General features: G+C 42.1%; 1 protein-coding gene and 1 non-coding gene across 8 annotated transcripts in view; both read left to right on the forward strand.

The window, feature by feature from the left end:
- The window catches only part of IARS1 (isoleucyl-tRNA synthetase 1), a 221,617-nt gene that overhangs the window by 13,648 nt on the left and 187,131 nt on the right, over positions 1-20,838 (forward strand). For 5 of the 7 annotated variants that reach the window (XM_030569119.1, XM_030569118.1, XM_030569117.1 and 2 more), the window contains 4 exons: positions 6,561-6,687; positions 7,463-7,619; positions 8,981-9,100; positions 11,331-11,413. In XM_030569119.1, coding sequence (XP_030424979.1) covers positions 6,569-6,687; positions 7,463-7,619; positions 8,981-9,100; positions 11,331-11,413 — 479 coding nt within the window. In that variant the 5' untranslated portion in view covers positions 6,561-6,568. Of the gene's footprint in view, positions 1-2,288; positions 2,319-4,888; positions 4,961-6,560; positions 6,688-7,462; positions 7,620-8,980; positions 9,101-11,330; positions 11,414-20,838 lie in introns of those variants that run through there. The other 2 variants (XM_030569123.1, XM_030569124.1) reach the window with 2 other exon arrangements.
- Positions 2,376-2,510, forward strand: LOC115655693. Its single transcript, XR_004001479.1, has one exon. It is a non-coding gene; the product is annotated as a small nucleolar RNA SNORA84 (small nucleolar RNA).

The raw sequence follows: 20,838 nt of genomic DNA on the forward strand, positions 1-20,838 counted from the left end.
AGATAAAATTACATTCTTAATCCTAAACTTTATCAGACTAAGCGAGATTTGAATTAAGCAGTTTTTCTCACCCTACTGGATTTTGCAGGCTGCTACAGTTCTTAGTACACAGGCTGAATTCCCTTTTCAGCCTGGGATGCATCTCCCCAATTAAAAGTATTTTTCTTCCCAAAGTTCTTGTTGCCTTCATAGTATGTGGGAGAGGAGAGTGGTCAAGTGGCAATGGCATTGCCTCTTCATTTTAAACTCTCCTTCTAGGTGCTGGAAAGATCCTTGGTGGTCATGGGGGCTAGACAGCCCCCATTGTGTTCTTTCAGGGGTCTTTGGGAGGGGCCCACTGGGAGAGTAGATTGTTCTTAGTGAGACATCAACACATAGCAGGCTAGTCCTGATATAAATCTGTGTTGGGGTTGTTAGTTGCTCCTTTGTTGCCACTTAAAGGCTAGCTGTGGGCATCTCCTGGAATTTCAACATATTTCAGTAACAAGCATGTAGCAAAACTTCATAGCTTCAGAGGATACTAATGTTAAACAGATCATGACTTCTCGAATAATACCTCACAAGGCATACTTTACACAAAACATATCATAATTAGGGCAGTCAAGCAATTAGATTAATCATGATTAATTGCACGATTAAAAAAATTAATAGCGATTAATTACACCATTAACAATAATAGAATACCATTTATTTAAATATTTTTGGATGTTTTTCTACATTTTAAAAAAATATTGATTTCTGTTACAACACAGAATACCAAGTGTACAGTGCTCACTTTACTTATTTTTGATTACTAATATTTGCACTGTAAAAAACAAAAGATAATATCTTTCAATTCACCTAATACAAGTAATGTAGTGCAATCTCTTTATAATGAAAGTTGAACTTACAAATGTAGAATTATGTACAAAAAATAACTGCATTCAAAAATAAAACAATGTAAAACTTTAGAACCTACATGTCCACTCGGTCCTACTTCAGCCAATTGCCCAAACAAACAAGTTTGGTGACAGTTTGCAGGAGATAATACTACCCACATCTTGTTTATAATATCACCTGAAAGTGAGAACAGGTGTTTGCATGGCACTGTTATAGCCAGCATTGCAAGATATTTATGTGCCCGATGTGCTAAAGATTCATACGTCCCTTCATGCTTCAGCCACCATTCCAGAAGACAGGCATCCATGCTAATGACGGGTTCTGCTTGATAACAATCCAGAGCAGAGCGGACTGATGCATGTTAGTTTTCATCATCTGAGTCAGATGCCAGCAGCAGAAGGTTGATTTTCTTTTTTGGAGGTTTGGTTCTGTAGTTTCCACATCAGAGTGTTGCTCTTTTAAGACTTCTGAAAGCATGCTCCACACCTTGACCCTCTCAGATTTTGGAAGGCACTTCAGATTCTGAAACCGTGGGTCAAGTGCTGTATCTATCTTTAGAAATCTCACATTGGTATTGTCTTTGTTTTTGTCAAATCTGCTGTGAAAGTGTTCTTAAAACGAACATGTGCTGGGTCATCATCCGAGAGTACTATCATATGAAATATATGGCAGAATGCAGGTAAAACAGAACAGGAGACATACAATTCTCTCCCAAGGAGTTCAGTCACTTATTTAATTAAATTAATTAATTAACACTTTTTTTTTTTAAACAACCATCATCAATATGGAAGCATGTCATCTGGAATGGTGGCCGAAGCATGAAGGGACAGGTGAATGTTTAGCATATCTGTCATGTAAATACCTTGCAACGCCAGCTACAACACGCCTGTTGTCACTTTCAGGTGACATTGTAAATTAGAAGCAGTCAGCAGTATCTCCTGTAAATGTAAACAAACTTGTTTGTCTTAGCAATTGGCTGAACAAGAAGTAGGACTGAGTGGACTTGTAGGCGCTAAAGTTTACATTATTTCTGAGTGCAGTTATGTAACGAAAAGTATCTAATTCGTAAGTTACACTTTCATGATAAAGAGATTGCACTACAGTACTTGTATGAAGTGAATTGACAAATAGTTCCTTTTGTTTATCATTTTTACAGTGCAAATATTCATAATAAAAATACTATAAAGTGAGCACTGTACACTGTGTATTCTGTGGTGTAATAGAAATCAATATTTTTGAACTTGTAGAAAAACATCCAAAAATATTTAGTACATTTCAGTTGGTATTCTATTGTTTAACCATGCAATTAATCACGATTAATTTTTTTGTCCTGCAAACTGAGAAAACTGACCTGTAATGAGGAGTTACTATATCAGTGATCTTGCCCATTATATTGTTTTTCTACACAGCTCTGAAACATTAGACTTCCATCAATTCAGGTAAACTATCTTTATGCTGTTAAAAATAGAAAGTTTTTGCTATGCAGGTGAATGCGTGCCCTGTGGTTACTGGAAACTGTTGTGTTGGTACAGTGCTCCAGTTAGTAAAAATGGGCCAAAAGTAATACTGTGGTTTATGCATGGAGTCTGTGATATCTTAGCAGCCTCCATAGCCCGGTTACAGTTACATTTTATTTGTATCTTGTGAACAAAAAATGTTTAAAAATATTTTTAATAGTCATGAGGAATTGATGACTTCATTCAGAGAAGATCACCATGGTAGATACTGAGTAAACTTACGGTTTTGAAAGACTGGGTTTCCTGGTGTTAGCAATATGTACAGATGCCTAATATGTTTGTATTTGCTGCCAATGAGAAGAAACCACTGTGTCTGAGAGGGCGTGTGTAGCGGTTAAGGCAGAAGGCTTTGCATTGGTTTTATTTTCACTTCAGCCACTAAATGGCTGTGTGACCCTGGGTCTGTGAGGAGAACATAAATGATCCCTTCCTCCAATAGTAACATGGAGCTAATGAATATTTGTAAAGCACTCCAACATCATAGGGTGGAAACTGCTGCAGAAGTGTGAAGTATTGTTATTTATATTAAGTCTTAACATCTAGGCCAGGGGTTCTCTCAACAATTTTTTTGGTGGCCTCCAAGTGTGGCCACCAACTCTTGCTGGTAACTGCTCAGACAATTTTTCATAAAATACTTAATTTACTTTACATGTGCATATTTATTTGTTTTTTTTCTAAATGTTCAAATCATAGTAATTTATTTATGTAGGGTTTCTTTTGCAGACTCAATAATAAAAGTAATGTACTGTTGTCTCTATTCTTTAGTGGATCTAAACAGAACAGAAACAGAAATAAGGTGGTCTGCATGTTCTTGTCTTTTTTTAATTGTTTCTCTTACTTGTTTTGCTTGCATTTTTTAAGACTTGCTAGCTAGTAAGTCTGCTTCTGTGAAAAGTGATATTTGTATGTTTGTTAATATCATTTTTCACAGCCCCAGACTTGTGAGCTAGCTGGGAAGCAGTAAAAAAGTGATATTAACAAATATCACTTTTTGCAGTAGACTTGCTTAGCCCTGGCAAGCTGGGGAACAAATTAAGCATTGGATGGGGAGCTGGATAGGGAGGCAGCAATGGCAATGAGAGCGCTGGTGAGCCCAGGAATTGAGTCCTGTGGCCGAGGGCTGGAGCCCAGTGCTGAGTAGCCAAAGCCCCATGGTCATAGCCTGTGGCAGGAGCATGCAGCCAGAGCCTGCTGCCCGCCACACCAGGGCTGAAGTCAGAAGCCTGAGCCTCACCACCCTGGGAAGGTGGGCAACTCACACCAGCTGTCTGCTCCTCCGATGTTTGTGTTTCCAGAGGGGGGCAAGGCCCAATCCCTCCTAGCAGCCCCAGGGGAGGGGCTGCGGCTTTGCTCCTCCCTTCCCCAAGTTGCCATTCAAGAGACTGTGGCCACAAGAAAAGCTGCTGGTGGCCACATGCGGTCACGGTTGCAGTATTTGAGAAATGCTGATCTTGGGTTATTGCTAGCCTTGTTAGAATACACAAAAGCATTGCCTTGTTCAAGGTTCTTTATAATCATCAGCTAGTGGTTTCCCTGGTGAGCTATGTACCAGAAGATGACTTTGTGCTACAGCAATAACCAGGGTTAAATTGTGGCATTAAGCCATGTACTGGAGATGGCGCAGAGTCGTGCTGTCCCAAGAGACATTTTTCTCTAAGGAGGTACTTACTGGAATGCACAGCTACTACACCAAGGTTCTGTGGATCTTTCTGTCAGTTGTCAACTGGCTCGAATGGCTGGCCTTGGGGTGTGGACCTGCCTCCTTCATATGTCCTTTGCACAGAAAAACACTTTCATGATCTCCAGCTCTGTGGGAATCTTTGCACTCTGAGCACAGGGACTCCCTTTACGTGTGCTTTACCTCCCTCCAATATTTGCATAGGGGTGAAACACAGTCTGGCCCCAAACATGTGAAAGATATATGGCATATCTCCTCCTAAAATGGCCATGTATTTGAGGAAATATGATTATTGAGGAAAATGAGCTACCCTTACTGTTACAAATATAGTTCAAATCAGGGATTGAAAAATTCACCTGCCACCTCACTTAGACAAGTGGTTCTTGGATGTGTTTTGAGAATGATAGGTGGACAGGATAAGCCGTCATTTTCTGCAGCATTTAAACTTTCACGTTTTAAAAAAATGAAGCTTCTGGATTTTATAGCTGTAAAAATAACCCTTTTGATCATGAATTGGTGCTGTCTTCCTGAGTAGTGCTTCTGATGCTTCTCATTGCTGGTACTTGACAAGACTAAATACAATTAACAAAGCTCTGTCTTTTCAGTTCTGTGATTCACAAACCTGGGGCAACAGTGAAAACAAAGACCTTGACTGTTTAACTTTTGCTGTGGGTTGGGAAACTCAGAGCAGAAGCAGCAGATATTGGAATTATTTGGGGGTAAGGTGTGGGGAGGACTAAAAGAATAGAGACAGATGAAAGCTTCTTTCCTTTTTTACCTGTCTCCACAGCCACTTAAGCAGACATGATTTCTCCTGAATATCCCTGTGTCCTTGGTACCAGTATGTTCCATAAGCACAGGTTCCACTCCAGTACTCACTACAAATGTATGTAGATGTTTTGTGAAATCTTTTGTGTTCAGACCTGAGTGTCTCACAGTCACATACTCATGTATTTGATGATCAAATATTTTAGCGCTATTGCATCTCCATATGCTGGAGAAATCTTGTGAGTGAGAAATAATTGTTCTTGTAGTGAGTCATTGACTCAGTCAGAATTAGAGTACAGCTTTGGGCTCTGACTTTTACATTTGGCTGTTTTTTAGTTCTTCAGGGAATTGCCAGGAATAAGCAAGAATGGACTGTTGACTGAAAACTTTGGCTTGCTTTTTCTGTGAGCACAGAACTCTACCTCTGAAAATTAGCCAAACAGGTTGATTAGAAGTATCAGAGGGGCAGCTATGTTAGTCTGGATCTGTAAAAGCAGCAAAGAGTCCGGTGTCACCTTATAGACTAACAGATGTATTGGAGCATGAGCTTTCGTGGGTGAATACCCACTTAGCTGGATGCATGTTGATGAAGTGGGTATTCACCCACGAAAGCTCATGCTCCAATACGTCCGTTAGTCTCTAACGGGGTAGGCAACTTATGGCATGCGAGCTGATTTTCAGTGGCACTCACGGTATCTGGGTCCCGGCCACTGGTCAGGGGTTCTGCATTTTATTTAATTTTAAATTAAGCTTCTTAAACATTTTAAAAACCTTATTAAAAACCTTATTTACTTTACATACAACAATAGTTTAGTTATGTATTATAGACTTATAGAAAGAGACCTTCTAAGAATGTTAAAATGTATGACTGGCACCTGAAACCTTAAATTAGAGTGAATGAATGAAGACTCGGCACACCACCTCTGAAAGGTTGCCAACGCCTGGTCTATAAGGTGCCACAGGACTCTTTGCTGCTTTTAGGTTGATTAGAACTTGTCAGAGCCATTCACCAACTCCCAAGGTGCATTGTGGAGGTCTTACCACCAAATAATGGGGAGGAAAAAGAGAAAAGTAATGAACAAGGGCAGGAGGATGTTACTGAACAGCTCTGGTTGCAAAGACAGATAGAAATTGTTGCTCTCCACTTTTCTTTCTTACCACTGATCTAATTCCCTGTCTCCTTGTCCAGACCCTTCCATCCTCATTCTTCACCAAACATCTGTTGTACTCTCTTTTACATTGCCATGTTAGTTTAAATGCTGATTTGGGAGTCAGCTCAGATCTCTAAATTTAAAGTGTTGAATTTGATCTGCTTTGTGATGCCAGGGAGAACCACAACCTGACTAGAGGGGGAAAGCACAATTTCGTAAGTTTTGCATGGAAGTGTTCCTTGAAATCTGGAAGAAAAATTGAAAAGACATTTAGTTTTCAGTAGCCAAGGAAACCCAGTGGAAACCAACAATGAACATAACAAAGAGTAAATGGAGAACCACTTCCTTGTATCACCATGAAACATGAAAATACTTCATAGTGTATTCAGACTGCTACCTTAGTGACTATTTTGAAACAAGCTCCTAAGCTGTGATCAAGAATCATACTGTGATACGGTGGTATATACTAATGGCATAGTGTACTATATTGAGAAGCTATTTATCCTTGCTTATTCTGTCTCGAAAATCAATATTCATTTTCTACATGATATTGTTTGATCCTTATAGGAGAAAGAATGGTTCAGCAAGTTGCAGAAAACATAAATTTTCCTCAGGAGGAAGAGAAGATACTGAATCTCTGGAACACGCTTGATTGTTTTCAGGAATGCCTGAAACAGTCAAAAAACAGACCAAGGTAAAAAGCGGCATAAAAGATACAACTAGTATGCATGAAAATAAAGAGCGTATTTACCTGTAGCTCTTCTCCCTTCTGCTTGTCCCCTCATACTACAGCTGCTGCCTCCTTTAGAACTCTATCTAAGCCAGCACCACCTTCCATGTTATTACCTTTTCTTTTTTTTCTTCCTGAAGAAGGTAGGGGTGTGTGTGTGTGTGTGTCAACCACATACTCATTTGGAACCAGAAGTACACAATCAGGCAGCAGCAGAGACAAAAAAAAATACAGTACAGTACTGTTAATTTTTTTTAGTAGTTTACATTGAAAGAGCAGCATTTTTTGTCTGTATAGTAAAATTTCAATGCTGTATTAAGTCAATGTTCAGTTGTAAACTTTTGAAAAAACAAGCATAATGTCTTTTGTTCAGAGTTACGAACATTTCAGAGTTGTAAACAACCTCCATTCCTAAGGTGCTCATAACTGTGAGGTTCTACTACACCTCTACTCTGATAACCCAATATAACATGAATTCAGATATAACGTTTTAAAGCAGTGCTCCGGGGTGGAGCGGGGCTGCACACTCCAGTGGATGAAAGTAAGTTCGATATAACTGGGTTTCACCTATAACATGGTAAGATTTTTTCGGCTCCCAAGGCAGCGTTATATCGAGGTAGAGGTGTATACAACTTGTGGAGCCACATAAGCAGGAGCAGCACAAGCACAGAGGAATGGTCTTCCTGTTTTGTGAGGGCTGATTTTGAACTAATCATTTATATTGCCTATTGTTTCACAGATTTACTTTCTATGATGGCCCTCCATTTGCAACTGGGCTTCCACACTATGGCCACATTCTTGCAGGAACCATTAAAGATATAGTAACCAGATTTGCTCACCAGAGTGGCTTTTACGTTGACAGAAGATTTGGATGGGATTGTCATGGTTTACCTGTGGTACGTGCAATAAGCAATCCTGCAGATATTTTTGCTATCTTGATCTTTGCATATGGTTATCTGTGCATCTGGATAACTTATGTCCTCTTCCCTGCCCTCTTCTATTAACCACCCAGAATTCCTCTGAAACAGCGGTCCCCAAACTTTTGAGGGTCTTGCCGCCCCCTGCTCCCTTCACCTCTCTGGAGCCATGCCTCGGAGCAGGGCCATGGCTGGGGGGGCGTGGAGATGAGGACTGTGATAAGGGGGCTGGGCTAGGGTATGGGGCTGGGAGATAGGCCACAGTCAGGGGCAGAAGCAGAGTTGCAGCTGGGCTGCGGTGGGGGCTGTCAGCCGGGCCCACGGCCAGCTGCAGCTCCGCTCCTGGCCTTTTCCCCCCAGCCTTCGCCCAGGGCCAGGAACAGAGCTGTGGCTGGGGCCAGGAATGTGGCTGGGGTTGGGACTGGGACTGGAGTAGAGCTGGGGGTGGCGAGGGGCTGGATAGCACTCCCTCCCTGCCCCTGTAGGGGCTGGCCCAGGCCCTACTGTGCTTTCCCCACACGGTCCTCCATGCCACCGCAGCGGGGTGCACCCCACACTTGGGAGACATCTGCTCTAAAACCTTGATGGAGACCTCTGTTTGAGTACTCTTTTCTTTTGTTACCCATGAGGATTTGGTTAGCTTGGGAGCCCATCAATCACTTACAATGGAGCTGAATGTTCTGCTTTGTTCATGACTTTTATATTATGCTGAAATATCTACATTCCCCTCCTTGTGTAGTGGTTTTGAATTGTCCATGAAAAGGTGCTATAGGAACCCCTTTTTGTTCTATTATCTCCTTTGTGCATGGAGTACCTTTGCATGATATGTATTTTTTGTTTGGCCCCTGCATCCCAAATTTGATCCTGGGAAACTGAATGAGTAATGCCTAGTATAACTTTAGTGGACTGGCATGTCATTTAGAAATTTGGAATATTTCAAAGCAAATGATTCAAAAGACTGTAAATTTGCTGTACAAAGTACAAGTAACTATGCAAGCCTATTGTTAATAGTTACCATGCAAAGGATGACTGTTTATTGACTTACTATGTTTATGACAACCCTTATTTCTGAAGGACAGACTCATCCATTACTGGTGTTATTGTGTATGTGAGTACAGGTGATGGTTGTGGGAGGAGAAAACCCTGTACATCCAAAATAGCTCAAATGTACGTGCTTTTTTGCATGAGAAATTTACACATGCAGATTTGACCTGAGCTTTAGATGTATTCGTATAGCCATAGGGCTGGGATGAAAATTAATGAACTGGAAGATCCTGAAGATTTTGCGCTGCAATATGTATTGACTTTTTTTTCCCCCTCCCTCCCCTCCTCCTCTCCAGGAGTATGAAATTGACAAAACACTAGGAATCAAAGGGCCAGAGGATGTGGCCAAAATGGGTATTGCAGAATATAACAATCAGTGCAGGGGGATTGTGATGAGATACTCTACAGAATGGAGGGTAAGTAGAATGTCAGTATTAACTTTGCCTGTGTCTCTAAAATTGCATGTAATTCTTATGCAATTCACTAGGACATAGTGGAACTACTTTTGCTGCTCCTGAGGAAAAATAGAGCAGAGCTAACAGTGTTCACTGATGACAGCAGAACTCCAACTGTGCCTTCTGGGATAAAGTACTAAGGCCTTGGCTACACTTGAGTTACAGCGCTGTTGGTGGCTTTATGGCGCTGTAACTCACTCCCCATCCACACTGGCAAGGCACATACAGCGCTGTATCTCTGTGGCTACAGCACTGCTTGTACTCCACCTCCCCAAGAGAAATAAAGAGTGTAGTGCTGCTGCTGCAGCGCTGCGTCGCCAGTGTAAACGGGGAATAATCTTAGTACACTGACTCACCTCTGGAAGCTTCCCATTATCCTTGTAAGTGAAGGTCCCACTCTTTGTTTTGTTGTGAACTCCGGGCTCCCAGAGCTGCTTATCAAAAAAACAAACATAGCTACTGTTTGCCATGAATGAGCAGAGGCAGGCAGGGGGGCTCCCTTTGGAACACCCACAGCTAGTGTTTGCTTGAAGAGAGGGGGAGGGAGGGGGCTTGAGGAGAGAAGCAGCACGGCGGGAAGGGGGGCGTGGGTCTGTTTCGGCAGCGACTGCTTATCTGGTCTGTGAGGAAAAAAAGCAGCTCCTGTTTGCTTTCAGTGAGTGAGAGAGGGATAGGGGAGGGGGTCAGAACTTGCAAAGCAGCATGCTGACACAGTGTCAGCTCCAGAAATCCACACTCTCTCTCTCTCTCTCTCCCCCACGCTCCCTGTCACACTCCACCCCCCCCTTTTGAAAAGCACGTTGCAGCCACTTGAATGCTGGGATAGCTGCCCATAATGCACTACTCCCAATGCTGCTGCAGATGCTGCAAATGTGGCCACAACAGTGCACTGGTAGCTGTCAGTGTGGACAGACTGCAGTGCTTTCTCTACTCAGCTGTACGAAGACAAGTTTAACTCCCAGCGCTGTACAGCTGCACGTGTAGCCATACCCTTAAGCTGCCGGAGTCCCTACTCCCCAGGAGGTGAGTCCTAGCATCTGCATTTCTGAATGAGTCATAAGGAATTGAGGCAAGGGGTTGTGAAATTGGGTGGCATTGTCTTGATGATGCACTATTAAATTGCAATGTCTGGATGTTACTGTGTTGTGACATCAAAGGGAATTGAGAGAGAGCAAACTCTCAAATTGAGATCCACGGTTTCAATGTGAATTAAAGTTAAATCTGAAAAGGACTAAGATTTTAACTTCGATAAAACATTGACCAAGAACATTGGGCATACATCACAATTTTTGGTCAGTTTGTACCCACAAAACTTGTCAGCATTTTTTGTGCATGTAGCTTGATTGTGATGGTGAATCTGTATACGTGTGCATCTACTTGATTGCAGGAATAAATATAGTCTGACTCTTATTGCATCAAAATATATCAATACCAGGAAAGGTCTATCCTGGTTTTGGTCATGTTTCAAAGTTGGCAGATACCATAGCTACCCACCCAACAAAAGGATATCACTTATCAAAATGAAGCATAATGTTCATGTAACTTACCCATTAATTGACTTATGTGCTCTGTCTGAGTAGCTATGAGGTGAAGACTTGTCAGAGTCCTTGTGGCTTTAGCAATGTGGCTTCCAAGTATAGGGAGGCCAGAGGAGCCAGTTGATCCTGAAATAATTTTGTACAGTGTCTACACAATGGCTTTTCCAGTTCTGATTTAGATAAATGTTCAGAGATCTCAAACTAGAACTGTATAGAAATCGAGAGAACTGTGAAGCTCTCTGTTCTTTTTTCTCCATTTTCACTATTGCCATAGCAGGTACATGGCTTTGGCTGCACTAGTTTTGTTTTTTTTATCATAACCAAGTTTCTGGTGAATCATTTGGCAGTATGCTGAGCAAAGGTCTGACCCACTAGCTACAATACACTCTGAATCTCTTAAGTTTAGTTGCAGTGAGTAGATGCTTCTGTATTGCATGGCTTTGGATTTAAGGAAAGGCCTGTATTCATGACCTTTTCTTGGCATACTGCATGCTAGATAAAGTACTCTACCAGGCTTGAGTGTTTTGTGGGCTTGGTTCACTGATAGAACATGTTGCTTTTTAAACAAGCTATTACAAAGAGATAAATCTGGGAAATGTACCATGATCTTAGTTTTAAGCTGCCTTTCAAGCTGTATGTTCATATTTTAACAGATTAGCATTACCAGACTGGGACGCTGGATCGACTTTGACAATGACTATAAAACTCTATATCCTGAGTTCATGGAGACTGTCTGGTAAGTAGTCTTAATTTCTAACAGCATCAGCAGAATGTTATCTCTTTTGAAATGCTCTAGTTATTAAAACTGTCCAGTGAGATGTGATTATTATTTTTTTTTCATAAAGGAGCATGTTTCCTACATTTCTCAAGAGATTTTTTTACACTGCTGAGTCAGAAGTATGGAAAATGGGCCGATTTTAAGCATCTCACCTATTATTTCTCTTGGAGCTTATTTCCATATACAATGTGAAAATGTGTCAGGCAAGAGACTTAATGATCTGCCTGTTCTTTGTTCGCTTGAATCGAGTTTTTGAAAGAAAAATATCAAGTGGACATTAATAGAAGAAGTGGTCATTGCTAGTCTTGCTCTGAAGTCTCATCCCTCATCTACTCCATTCAAACTTAGTAGGTCTGCAGAATGACCTTGAAGATTTTCTGTTGTCTCTTTAACATGTAAGGGTATCTAGCCCAGAAAAGAATTCCCTTCTTGATGTTTTCAAGAGAACAAACAATTCAAATTCTGGATAGCTTTTTGTTAGATTGAATTCAGATGCTGGGAATCTAGTGCTCTTTCAGTTTTGTTTTTGTGGCTCTGGGGTTTGGCAGCTTCTTGTGACTTCCCTGGAAAATCACTAGGATGGCTCTGGTGAAATGCAAAGCCTAGTTAATAGATTTCTGAAGGAGAGAAAAAAAGTATTACTTCACCTGCTTTGTCTGTCTAAGGAGAGAAATCCTGCATGGCTGAGGATTCCCGAATTCAGCGATCACTATGGACAAAATCATATTGGCCTTCAGGTGTTATACTGACAAGTGGATTTATATAGCCAAGTTTAAACTTAGCTCTGGCTCATTATGAATGTCTTAAATTTCTCATGGGTTTTTATAGACTTTTTATGTTGTCTCAACGTTTTCTTTTGCATGGAAAAAGTAAAACCTATTTAGAGTCAAATTAAATGGGTAAAATAAATTGCAGATTACTAATTTCTCCTTTTACTTTAAGAATGAACCACAGCTAATTCTCTTGAGGCGCTCTGACCTGACTCTGGGAGGAAAATACGGCTCCTAGGCCCTACAGAACGAGATGCCAGTATGTTAATATTGGTAACGCATGCACTGTCTCACTATCCCTAGTCCTTCAGTTAAATACACTAAGGATTTTTAGCATTAGTTTCTTAATTTTTCTACCAATTTCAGTGACTCTTCTCTTCCAGCTTTTCCCAAGACACAATATCCTGGAGACTGATCAAACAACATTTCTAACAGTTACCCATGGTGTGATTGATTGGCGATCCCTCGATTCGAGGATGATCTCTACCATGGATTTACATATGGATCCTGAGATGACTCAGGAGTCTGATCCTGGAACCGCAAATCCACCTGCAGTAGGTATAGACATTTTGTGGCAGGCCAGAGGCCTGCTGAGAGAAAATTATTTCTTTCCTTCCTCCTCTCGCCAGCTTCAAGGGCAAGGCGCTTCTCCTCGTAGCGGGCCACTGCCTGATGGGGGATATGGAGCCATTGGGGATATGGAGCCATTGCTCTTCCTATCTTGATATCCACATCAGTTTTCTTAAAATACACTTTCAGTGTGTCTTTGTAGCGTTTTCTCTGACCACCACAGGATCTCTGACCGGGGTGAGCTGAGAGCAGAGGTTTTGTTTTGGGAGGCAAGAGTCTGGCATCCACACACAATGTCCAGCCCAGCGAAGTTGGTGCATTAGGATCATTGCTTCAATGCTGATGACATTGGCTTCAGCGAGAATGCTAGTGTTAGTGCGATCTTGCCACTTAACATGAAGGCTCTTCTGGAGGCATTGTTGGGGATATATCTCCAAACTCTTGAGGTGCTGTCAGTAGGTCACCCAAGTTTTGCATCCATAGAGGAATGTTGGAAAAACAGTTGTCTTATAGACCTGGATCTTGGTGTCCTGCTGCAGGTCATGGTCTGTGAAACGTGTTGGAGCAATTACCCAAAGGAAGCACTTGCGCACTGGATCCTGTGCTGGATCTCACTGTTGATTTTTGCATTTTCAGGAAGTTGGCTATTGAAGTAGCCAAAGTGCTCAACTGTCTCCAAAATCTGACCCTCGATGGTGATTTGTGGTGGGTCATGTGCAGGGCCTGAAGCAGGTTGATAGAACACATTAGTCTTCTCAATATTGAATGAGAGTCCTAGGCTTTGTTAAGCTTGTGCAAGAAAATCCAATATGGACTGAACTTCGTTCTCTGTGTGCGTGAGGATGAAACAGTTATCAACATACTGAAGGTCAGTAATGGATGCCCTGAAGACTTTAGACTTCGAACAGAGATGTTGAAGATTAAAGAACGCCCATCCATTCTGTATTGAATGTCAGCTCCACTGGGGAGATGATCTTTAATGAGGACACCTCCCCATAGCTGGCCCAGCTGGCGGGGCCCAGGGGTTTGCGACAGACAAGGAGGCAGAAGCGGTGATCAGATTGGGTCTCCAGATTTGAGTGTCTTAGATGAATTTCTGTTCCAAAGTGTGTATGCTAGTGAACTGTGAACTAGTGTCCAGGTTGATTTTAGGACAAAGCAGGATACTGAGGCCTCGAACGTGAACATGAACATTTCTCTGCAAAAAAAAATGATTCTAACAATTGTTTCTATCCCTTTGGGGCTGCTCTCACACAGAGCTATTTCAGCATTTGTCCATGTTAAATCTGTGGCTTCCTTTTTGCATTGTAACAGAGCTGTCATAGTTCAGGGGTAGTGAGTGGGGGAAGCAGGGCTGAGGCAGGGAGAATTTTATTAGAGATGGGCTTTGCTGAATGGCTGGATAGTAACCTGAATATTAAAATGGGACCACATCATGCCATTGATTCAGTCCACTGATTTTAATCTAGGAGTTCTGCAGTGGTGCAAATACAGCAGTATGGTTCGGTATGCCGTACCAGTCAGCTGTTTATAGCCAGTACACTGTACCGGAAAGATACAGGAGGAGCAGAACGCCGGCAGCTCCTTCGGTGCGGCTGTACTGCCCCCAGCCCTTCCACACAGCTGCATCTAGTGTCTGCTGTCTGGGATCTGTAGGCAGCCTCGCTGGAGGAGCTGCTGGCATGGGACTACCCAACGTTCTGCTCCTTTCACTGTTGCGGGTCACGGGAGAACCTGCGGCTCAGGGCTTTCTTGGGAACCACAGTGGCGAAAGGAGCAGAACCTCATGCCAGCAGCTCCTCCGGCACAGCTGTACTACTCCTAGCCTCGCCCCCCCCAACCGTGTCTTCCAGCAGGGCTGCTGTACAGACCCCAGACAGGATGCAGAAGATGCAGCTATGTGGAAGGGTTGGGGGCAGTACAGCCTTGCCGGAGGGGCAACAATGCATCCTTGCTCAACCCCAGTTTTGATGATGAAAAGTTCCATTTCAGGGCCATTAAAGAGAACTGTGGCAGTCATCTGATCATGGAGAAGCCTTAGGACCTTGATAAATTTTGGAGGGCAGCCAAATATGGCCGGCACCTTCTACAGGGCTTCACCAAGATTTTTCCTGGATTTGGCAGGCAATGAAGAGCATGTCGGTTTTCCCGAGGGATGATTTAAAACTGCACTGAGATTTCTGCAATATGTTCTCAGCAAGGGGAAGTAATTGGTTTAAGAGGATACGGGCAAGAATTTTCCCTGCTGTAGATGGCAAGGCAGTGCCTTTGATAGTTTCCACACTCCGACTTATCGCCTTTCTTAAAGATTGTAACAATGTTAGCGTTTCTCAAGTCTTCAGGAATCTTCTCATTATACCAGATATGAAGAAAAAGTTTGTGGAGCTTCCCTACCAGTTCTTCACCTCCAAACTTGTAGACTTCAGCTGGTATGCCATCTGGTCTTGCTGCCTTGTTGTTCATAGTTTGCGTAATGGCTCACATTACTTATTCAAGAGTGTGGGGGAGCAGGAGGGGTAAGCAAGAGATTCTCTTTCATGTTGTTGAGGTATAGATTTGATACTGGCATCAGAGACAGTTGACTCATGGCTCAGGAGTAGCTCTAAATGCTCCTTCCATCTGGCTTTGATGGTTTCGCTGTCCTTAAAATATGTTGACATGTCTTGGGCTCAGAGTGATGTGAGTCAATGGCCCTTATTGCCTGAAAGAAACTCCTCATGTCATGTTTATCAGCATAAAGCTCAATCTCCTTGGCATTTTCTCTACACCACTTATTTTTGATGCCACAGATTTTCCTTTGGGCTTCAGCATTGAATTGCTTATATGACTTTTCTTCTGCTGGTGTGAGATGTCATTTTGCCACATGCAATGAGTTTTTTTCTTTTCTCTTCAAGCAGGCCCTGAATCTCAGCATTGTTCTCATCAAACCAATCTTGGTGATAACTGGTGACATAGCCAATGGACTCAGCATGTGCCGAGAGAATGGCAGTCTTTAATCCCTTCCAGAGATCTTTTTTATCATCAGATGTAGGCGTAGCAGCAAACTTCTCTTGGCGACACTGCTGAAGTTTTTCCTGAGTCACTATATCTTCAAGGGACTTGACGCTGAATTTCTTTTGTACTGATTTTGTGTGCTTGCGATGCCTTGAGGTGATCTGGAAATTCATGATTGAGCGAACAGGGCAACGGTCTGTCCAGCTGTTGTCAGTTCCATGCATGGCCCTCATGATGCAGACATCCTTCTGGTCTCGAGCGCTAACAATAACATAGTCAAGAAAGTGCCAATGCTAGGAGCGTGGGTGTCTCCAGGTGGTCTTATACTTCACACTTTGTCTAAAGAGGGTGTTTGTGATGACCAAGCAATATTCTACGCATTTGCTCAGGAGGAGGATACCATTGGAGTTAGCCTTTCCTACTCCTTCTTTTCCGATTCCACAGATCTGACTCCCATGGTGTACTGTAGTAGTGGAAGCCTAGAAACCACCTGTAAGCATTAAAACAAACTTAGGTCCCAGTGGTAACTGGTGAATGAGCATCCAAATGCTCTGCACATTTGTTATAGGTTAGGGCTGTGGTTCTCAACCACAGGTCTTCCAGGGGGGTACATCAACTCATCTAGATATTTGCTTAGTTTTACAATAGGTTACATAAAAAGCACTAGCGAAGTCAGTACAAACTAAAATTTCATACAATAACTTGCTTATACTGCTCTCTCTATATAAATTGAAATGTAAGTATAATATTTATATTACAGTTGATTTATTTTATAATTATATGATAAAATAGAAAAAGTGTGTAATTTTTCAGTAATAGTGTGCTGTGACACTTTTGTATTTTTATATATTTTTTTTTTACTTTTTTGTAAGCAAGTAGTTTTTGAGTGAGGTGAAACTCGGTGGTATGCAAGACAGATCAGACACCTGAAGGGCGTACAATGGTCTGGAAAGGTTGAGAGTGACTGGGATAGGTCATACTTGCTGAAGCAGGGTGTAAGCCAAGCATACTTTTTGCTGGAATTGTCTTATCTTGTAGTGGGGGTCTGAATACTGTGTTTTATCTGTGGTAGGGAAGTATCTCCTGAACTTGTCTTGCAGTGGCTGAATTTATTAAATATTACAAGTGACATAAACCTGTAGTGCCTTGTCCAATTTAGAGCATGCTGTCTCTGTCCTTGCCTAGGAACAAATATATCTGTGGTTAAAGAACCAATTTATTTAAATAGGGCTCCATTCTTCCTGCTGACCCTACTGAGAAAAGGCAGTTAGGCTTTCTTTCTGTGACTGAAACGTACTAAATTAGGAATCAAAGTGAAGTAGACTGTCAGGGTTCCCTCCCCACTCTGAACTCTGGGGTACAGATGTGAGGACCTGCATGAAAGGCCCCCTAAGCTTATTTCTACCAATTTAGGTTAAAAACTTCCCCAAGGCACAAATTCTTCCTTATCCTTGGACGGTATTGCTGCCACCACCAAGTGAGTTAGACAAAGATTCAGGAAGAGGACCACTTGGATATTTCCCCAAAATATCCCCCAAGCCCTTTCACCCCCTTTCCTGGGGAGGCTTAAGAATAATATACCAGCCAAAGAGGTAAACAGGGTGAGCACAGATCAGACCCTTGGGGTTTTATGACACTAAAAACTGATCTGTTTCTTAAAAGCAGAACTTCATTATAAAGAAAAAATGTAAAAGAAGCACCTCTGTAAAATCAGGGTGGAAGGTTGTCAAGGTTTTTTCCCCCAGTTTGAACTTTAGGGTGCAAAAAGTGGGGACCTGCATGAACACTTTTTAAAGCTTAATTACTAGCTTAAATCTGGTACGCTGCCACCAGCCAGAATTTAGTGTCTGGCACACTTTCTATTTCCCCAAAACCTTCCCTGGGGAACCCAGACCCAAACCCCTTGGGTCGTAAAACAAGGAGAAATTAACCATCCCCTTCCTTTCCCCTCCCTGGGTTGCCTTGAGAGTCTTCACACCGATCCAAACTCCTTGGATCTTAAAACAAGGAGGAATTAACCATCCCCCCTCCTTTCCCCCCACCAATCCCTGGTGAGTTCAGACTCAATCCCTTGGATTTTAAAACAAGGAAAAATCAATCAGGTTCTTAAAAAGAAAATTTTTACTTTTTCTTTCTTTAATTAAAAGCTATCTCTGTAAAATCAGGATGGAAAATGCTTTACAGGGTACTGCGATTCATATAGACTAGAGGGTCCCCTCCCCCCTCAGCCTTAGATTCAAAGTTACAGCAAAGAGAGGTAAAAAATCCTTCCAGCAAAAAGACACATTTACATGTTGAGAAAACAAACATAAGACTAATCTGCCTTGCCTGGCTACTACTTAAAATCTTGAAACATGATTTGGAGAACCTGGAATGATGTCCCGTCCCTCTCCGTCCCGAGAGCGAACAACGAACCAAACAAAAAGCACAAACAAAGACTTCCCTCCACCAAGATTTGAAAGTATCTTGTCCCCCTATTGGTCCTCTGGTCAGGTGTCGGCCAGGTTTACTGAGCTTCTTAACCCTTTAAAGGTAAAAGAGACATTAACCCTTAACCATCTGTTTATGACAAAGGTAATTTTACAGGGTAATATTTAAAACACAGAGGATTCCCCTCAAGACAAAACTTCAAAGTTACAAAAAACAGGAATAAACCTCCCTCTTAGCATAGGAAAAATCCACAAGCTAAAACAAAAGATAATCTAACGCATTTCCTTGGTATTACTTACAATTTGTAATCTTGGATGCTTATTTCAGGTAGGGTTTAGGAGGTGTGTTTTTCCTGCCCTAGTCTTTCTCTGTCCCGGGGAGAACAACAAAGAGAGCACATTTGAAAATATCTTCTTCCCTTATTGTCCTTTTGATCAGGTGCCAACCAGATTATTTGAGCTTCTTAACCCCTTACAGTAAAGGAGAGGTTTTATGCTACCCTTAGCTGTATGTTTATGACAGGCTATAATTCTGTTACCTCCTGTAACAATACATACATGTTTCAAAGAGAGATTCTAGTAAAATTTCTTCTGCTGCTGGCAGATGAGGAATAGAAAGTTAGGGGAGAGACTCTAAAAGACCTGGAGGGGAAGGGGAGCTGGTGCCAAACACAATCAGTGTCAAATACAAAGCCTGTAAATTTCAGGTGTGCCAGCTATATGTGAATTTCTCTTTTCTTTGGTGTATCCCATACAGGGGTGGTTGAATGGTTTCTGTACATCATTAACAGGGGGGCTTTGTTTCTTGGTCACTTTTCTAAGAATTGTCTTGATTCAAGAGAAGAACAGAAAAGCATTTCATGAAGAGATGGAGGTTTAGTGTGAAATATGCTAACTGATTTTAAGCACATTTCCTCTGAGCTACATTAAATAGAAGACTGTTTGTTTTCTGCAAAATAGTCTTTAGGGATGCAAGCCTTTTAAAAATAAACTAATTCCCTCCAAAAACAACAACAACAATTTCCCCTTTCCCCCCCAAACACTTTGGTTGTGGCTTTACTTCATCTTTGTATGGATGAGGAATGGCTGAGATCTGCTGGAACCACATGCGGATAGAGTTGCTTTATACAGCTTTGTTAATGCTTTCCATTCTGATCTTATAGTAGACGCTGTTTTACAGTTGTGAATCCCTGTCTAGCTTATAATACTGATGTGCCAAACTGCATAGTGCATTTAAGATTGAATATGCTTGAGAAGGAAATTGGAGTAAGTCCCCAAACTGATTTTCATTTGCAAACCAGGCAGGATTTTGTGTCCAGGTCTGCATAAGTGGAAGGCTAGTGTGTCAAGCATTGCACCAGCTAATGTCTCTGGGCATACTATCTTTATATAAATAAAGGCCCTTAATGAAATGTCTGTTCTGTGCTTGACAAAGTTTTGTGTTTGTATTGGCATTTAATGCTGCTTGGCGGTGGTGGTGGTGGCAGATGACTATTTGTTAAAGGTGAATCAGGCATTTCCAGTTGGGTGACTTTTACCCTTGAACAGAACTTCATCTTTTTAAATATTAGACTGAAACGCTTTGGCAGAATCTTTTTAAAGGAGTCATAGGTGTTACTGTTGAGTAGTATTACTTAAATATTAGTTTTGTGCTCTGTTAAGAGAGTTCTGTGAGGGTTTCTGATGAGAAGGTACAGTCAGACCTCCAAGTCTTTTAAAAATACTTTTATTCATACTTGTGTGGAATTTTTAGGTTCGTTTCTTTCAGTGCAAGGTTGATTCAGGAGGTAACTGTATTTATTGCCCAAAATAGTGTTGAGAGCCCACCATCCCGAGCTATTCTTAAATATCAGAAGGAGGATATATTTGGGGCCTGTTGACCTTGAATGTTTCTCAATGTTTATGTGCAACGGTGCTTTTTTCAAATAGTCTAATAGCACCACCTAGTGTCTAATTCTGAAAGCTTCAGTCCTGAATATGGCTGAATTTAAAAACCGTCTATGGCAGTGCTTCTCAAAGTCAAGCTGCCGCTTGTTCAGGGAAAGCCCCTGGCGGTCCGGGTCAGTTTGTTTACCTGCCGTGTCCGCAGGTTCGGCCGATTGCGGCTCCCATGGGTCGGAGTTTGCCTCTTCAGGCCAGAGGGGCTGCGGGAAGGGCAGCCAGCACATCCCTTGGCCCGCGCCTCTTCCCGCAGCCCACATTGGCTTGGAGCAGTGAACCGCAGCCAGTGGGAGCTGCGATCGGCCGAACCTGTGGACACAGCAGATAAACAAACTGGCCTGGGCAGCCCGGGGCTTTCCCTGAACAAGCGGCGGGCCGGCTTTGAGAAGCATGGTCTATGGGCTTGTCTACATGAGCACTTAGTTTGTGGTAAGTTGGGCTGTAAATCTACCTTGCAGTAGCCTGCTCCGCACTAAATGTCTGTGTAGACCCTGATGCTGCACTCTAAAAGACTTGGTTTAAAAAAAAAGAAAAGAAAAAAGAAAAAAAGCCCTGATCATCTTGAGTTGCTTTTTCTATGGCTAATGACAGTGCTGGACTCCTTGCCTAAGCCTTATTTTTTAATCTTGTTTAACAGGAAAGTCCTTGTTGCCTTAAAAAACAACTGCAAACCCCTCTT

The sequence above is a fragment of the Gopherus evgoodei genome, chromosome 7, assembly GCF_007399415.2.
Source record: "Gopherus evgoodei ecotype Sinaloan lineage chromosome 7, rGopEvg1_v1.p, whole genome shotgun sequence".
NCBI lineage: Eukaryota > Metazoa > Chordata > Testudines > Testudinidae > Gopherus > Gopherus evgoodei.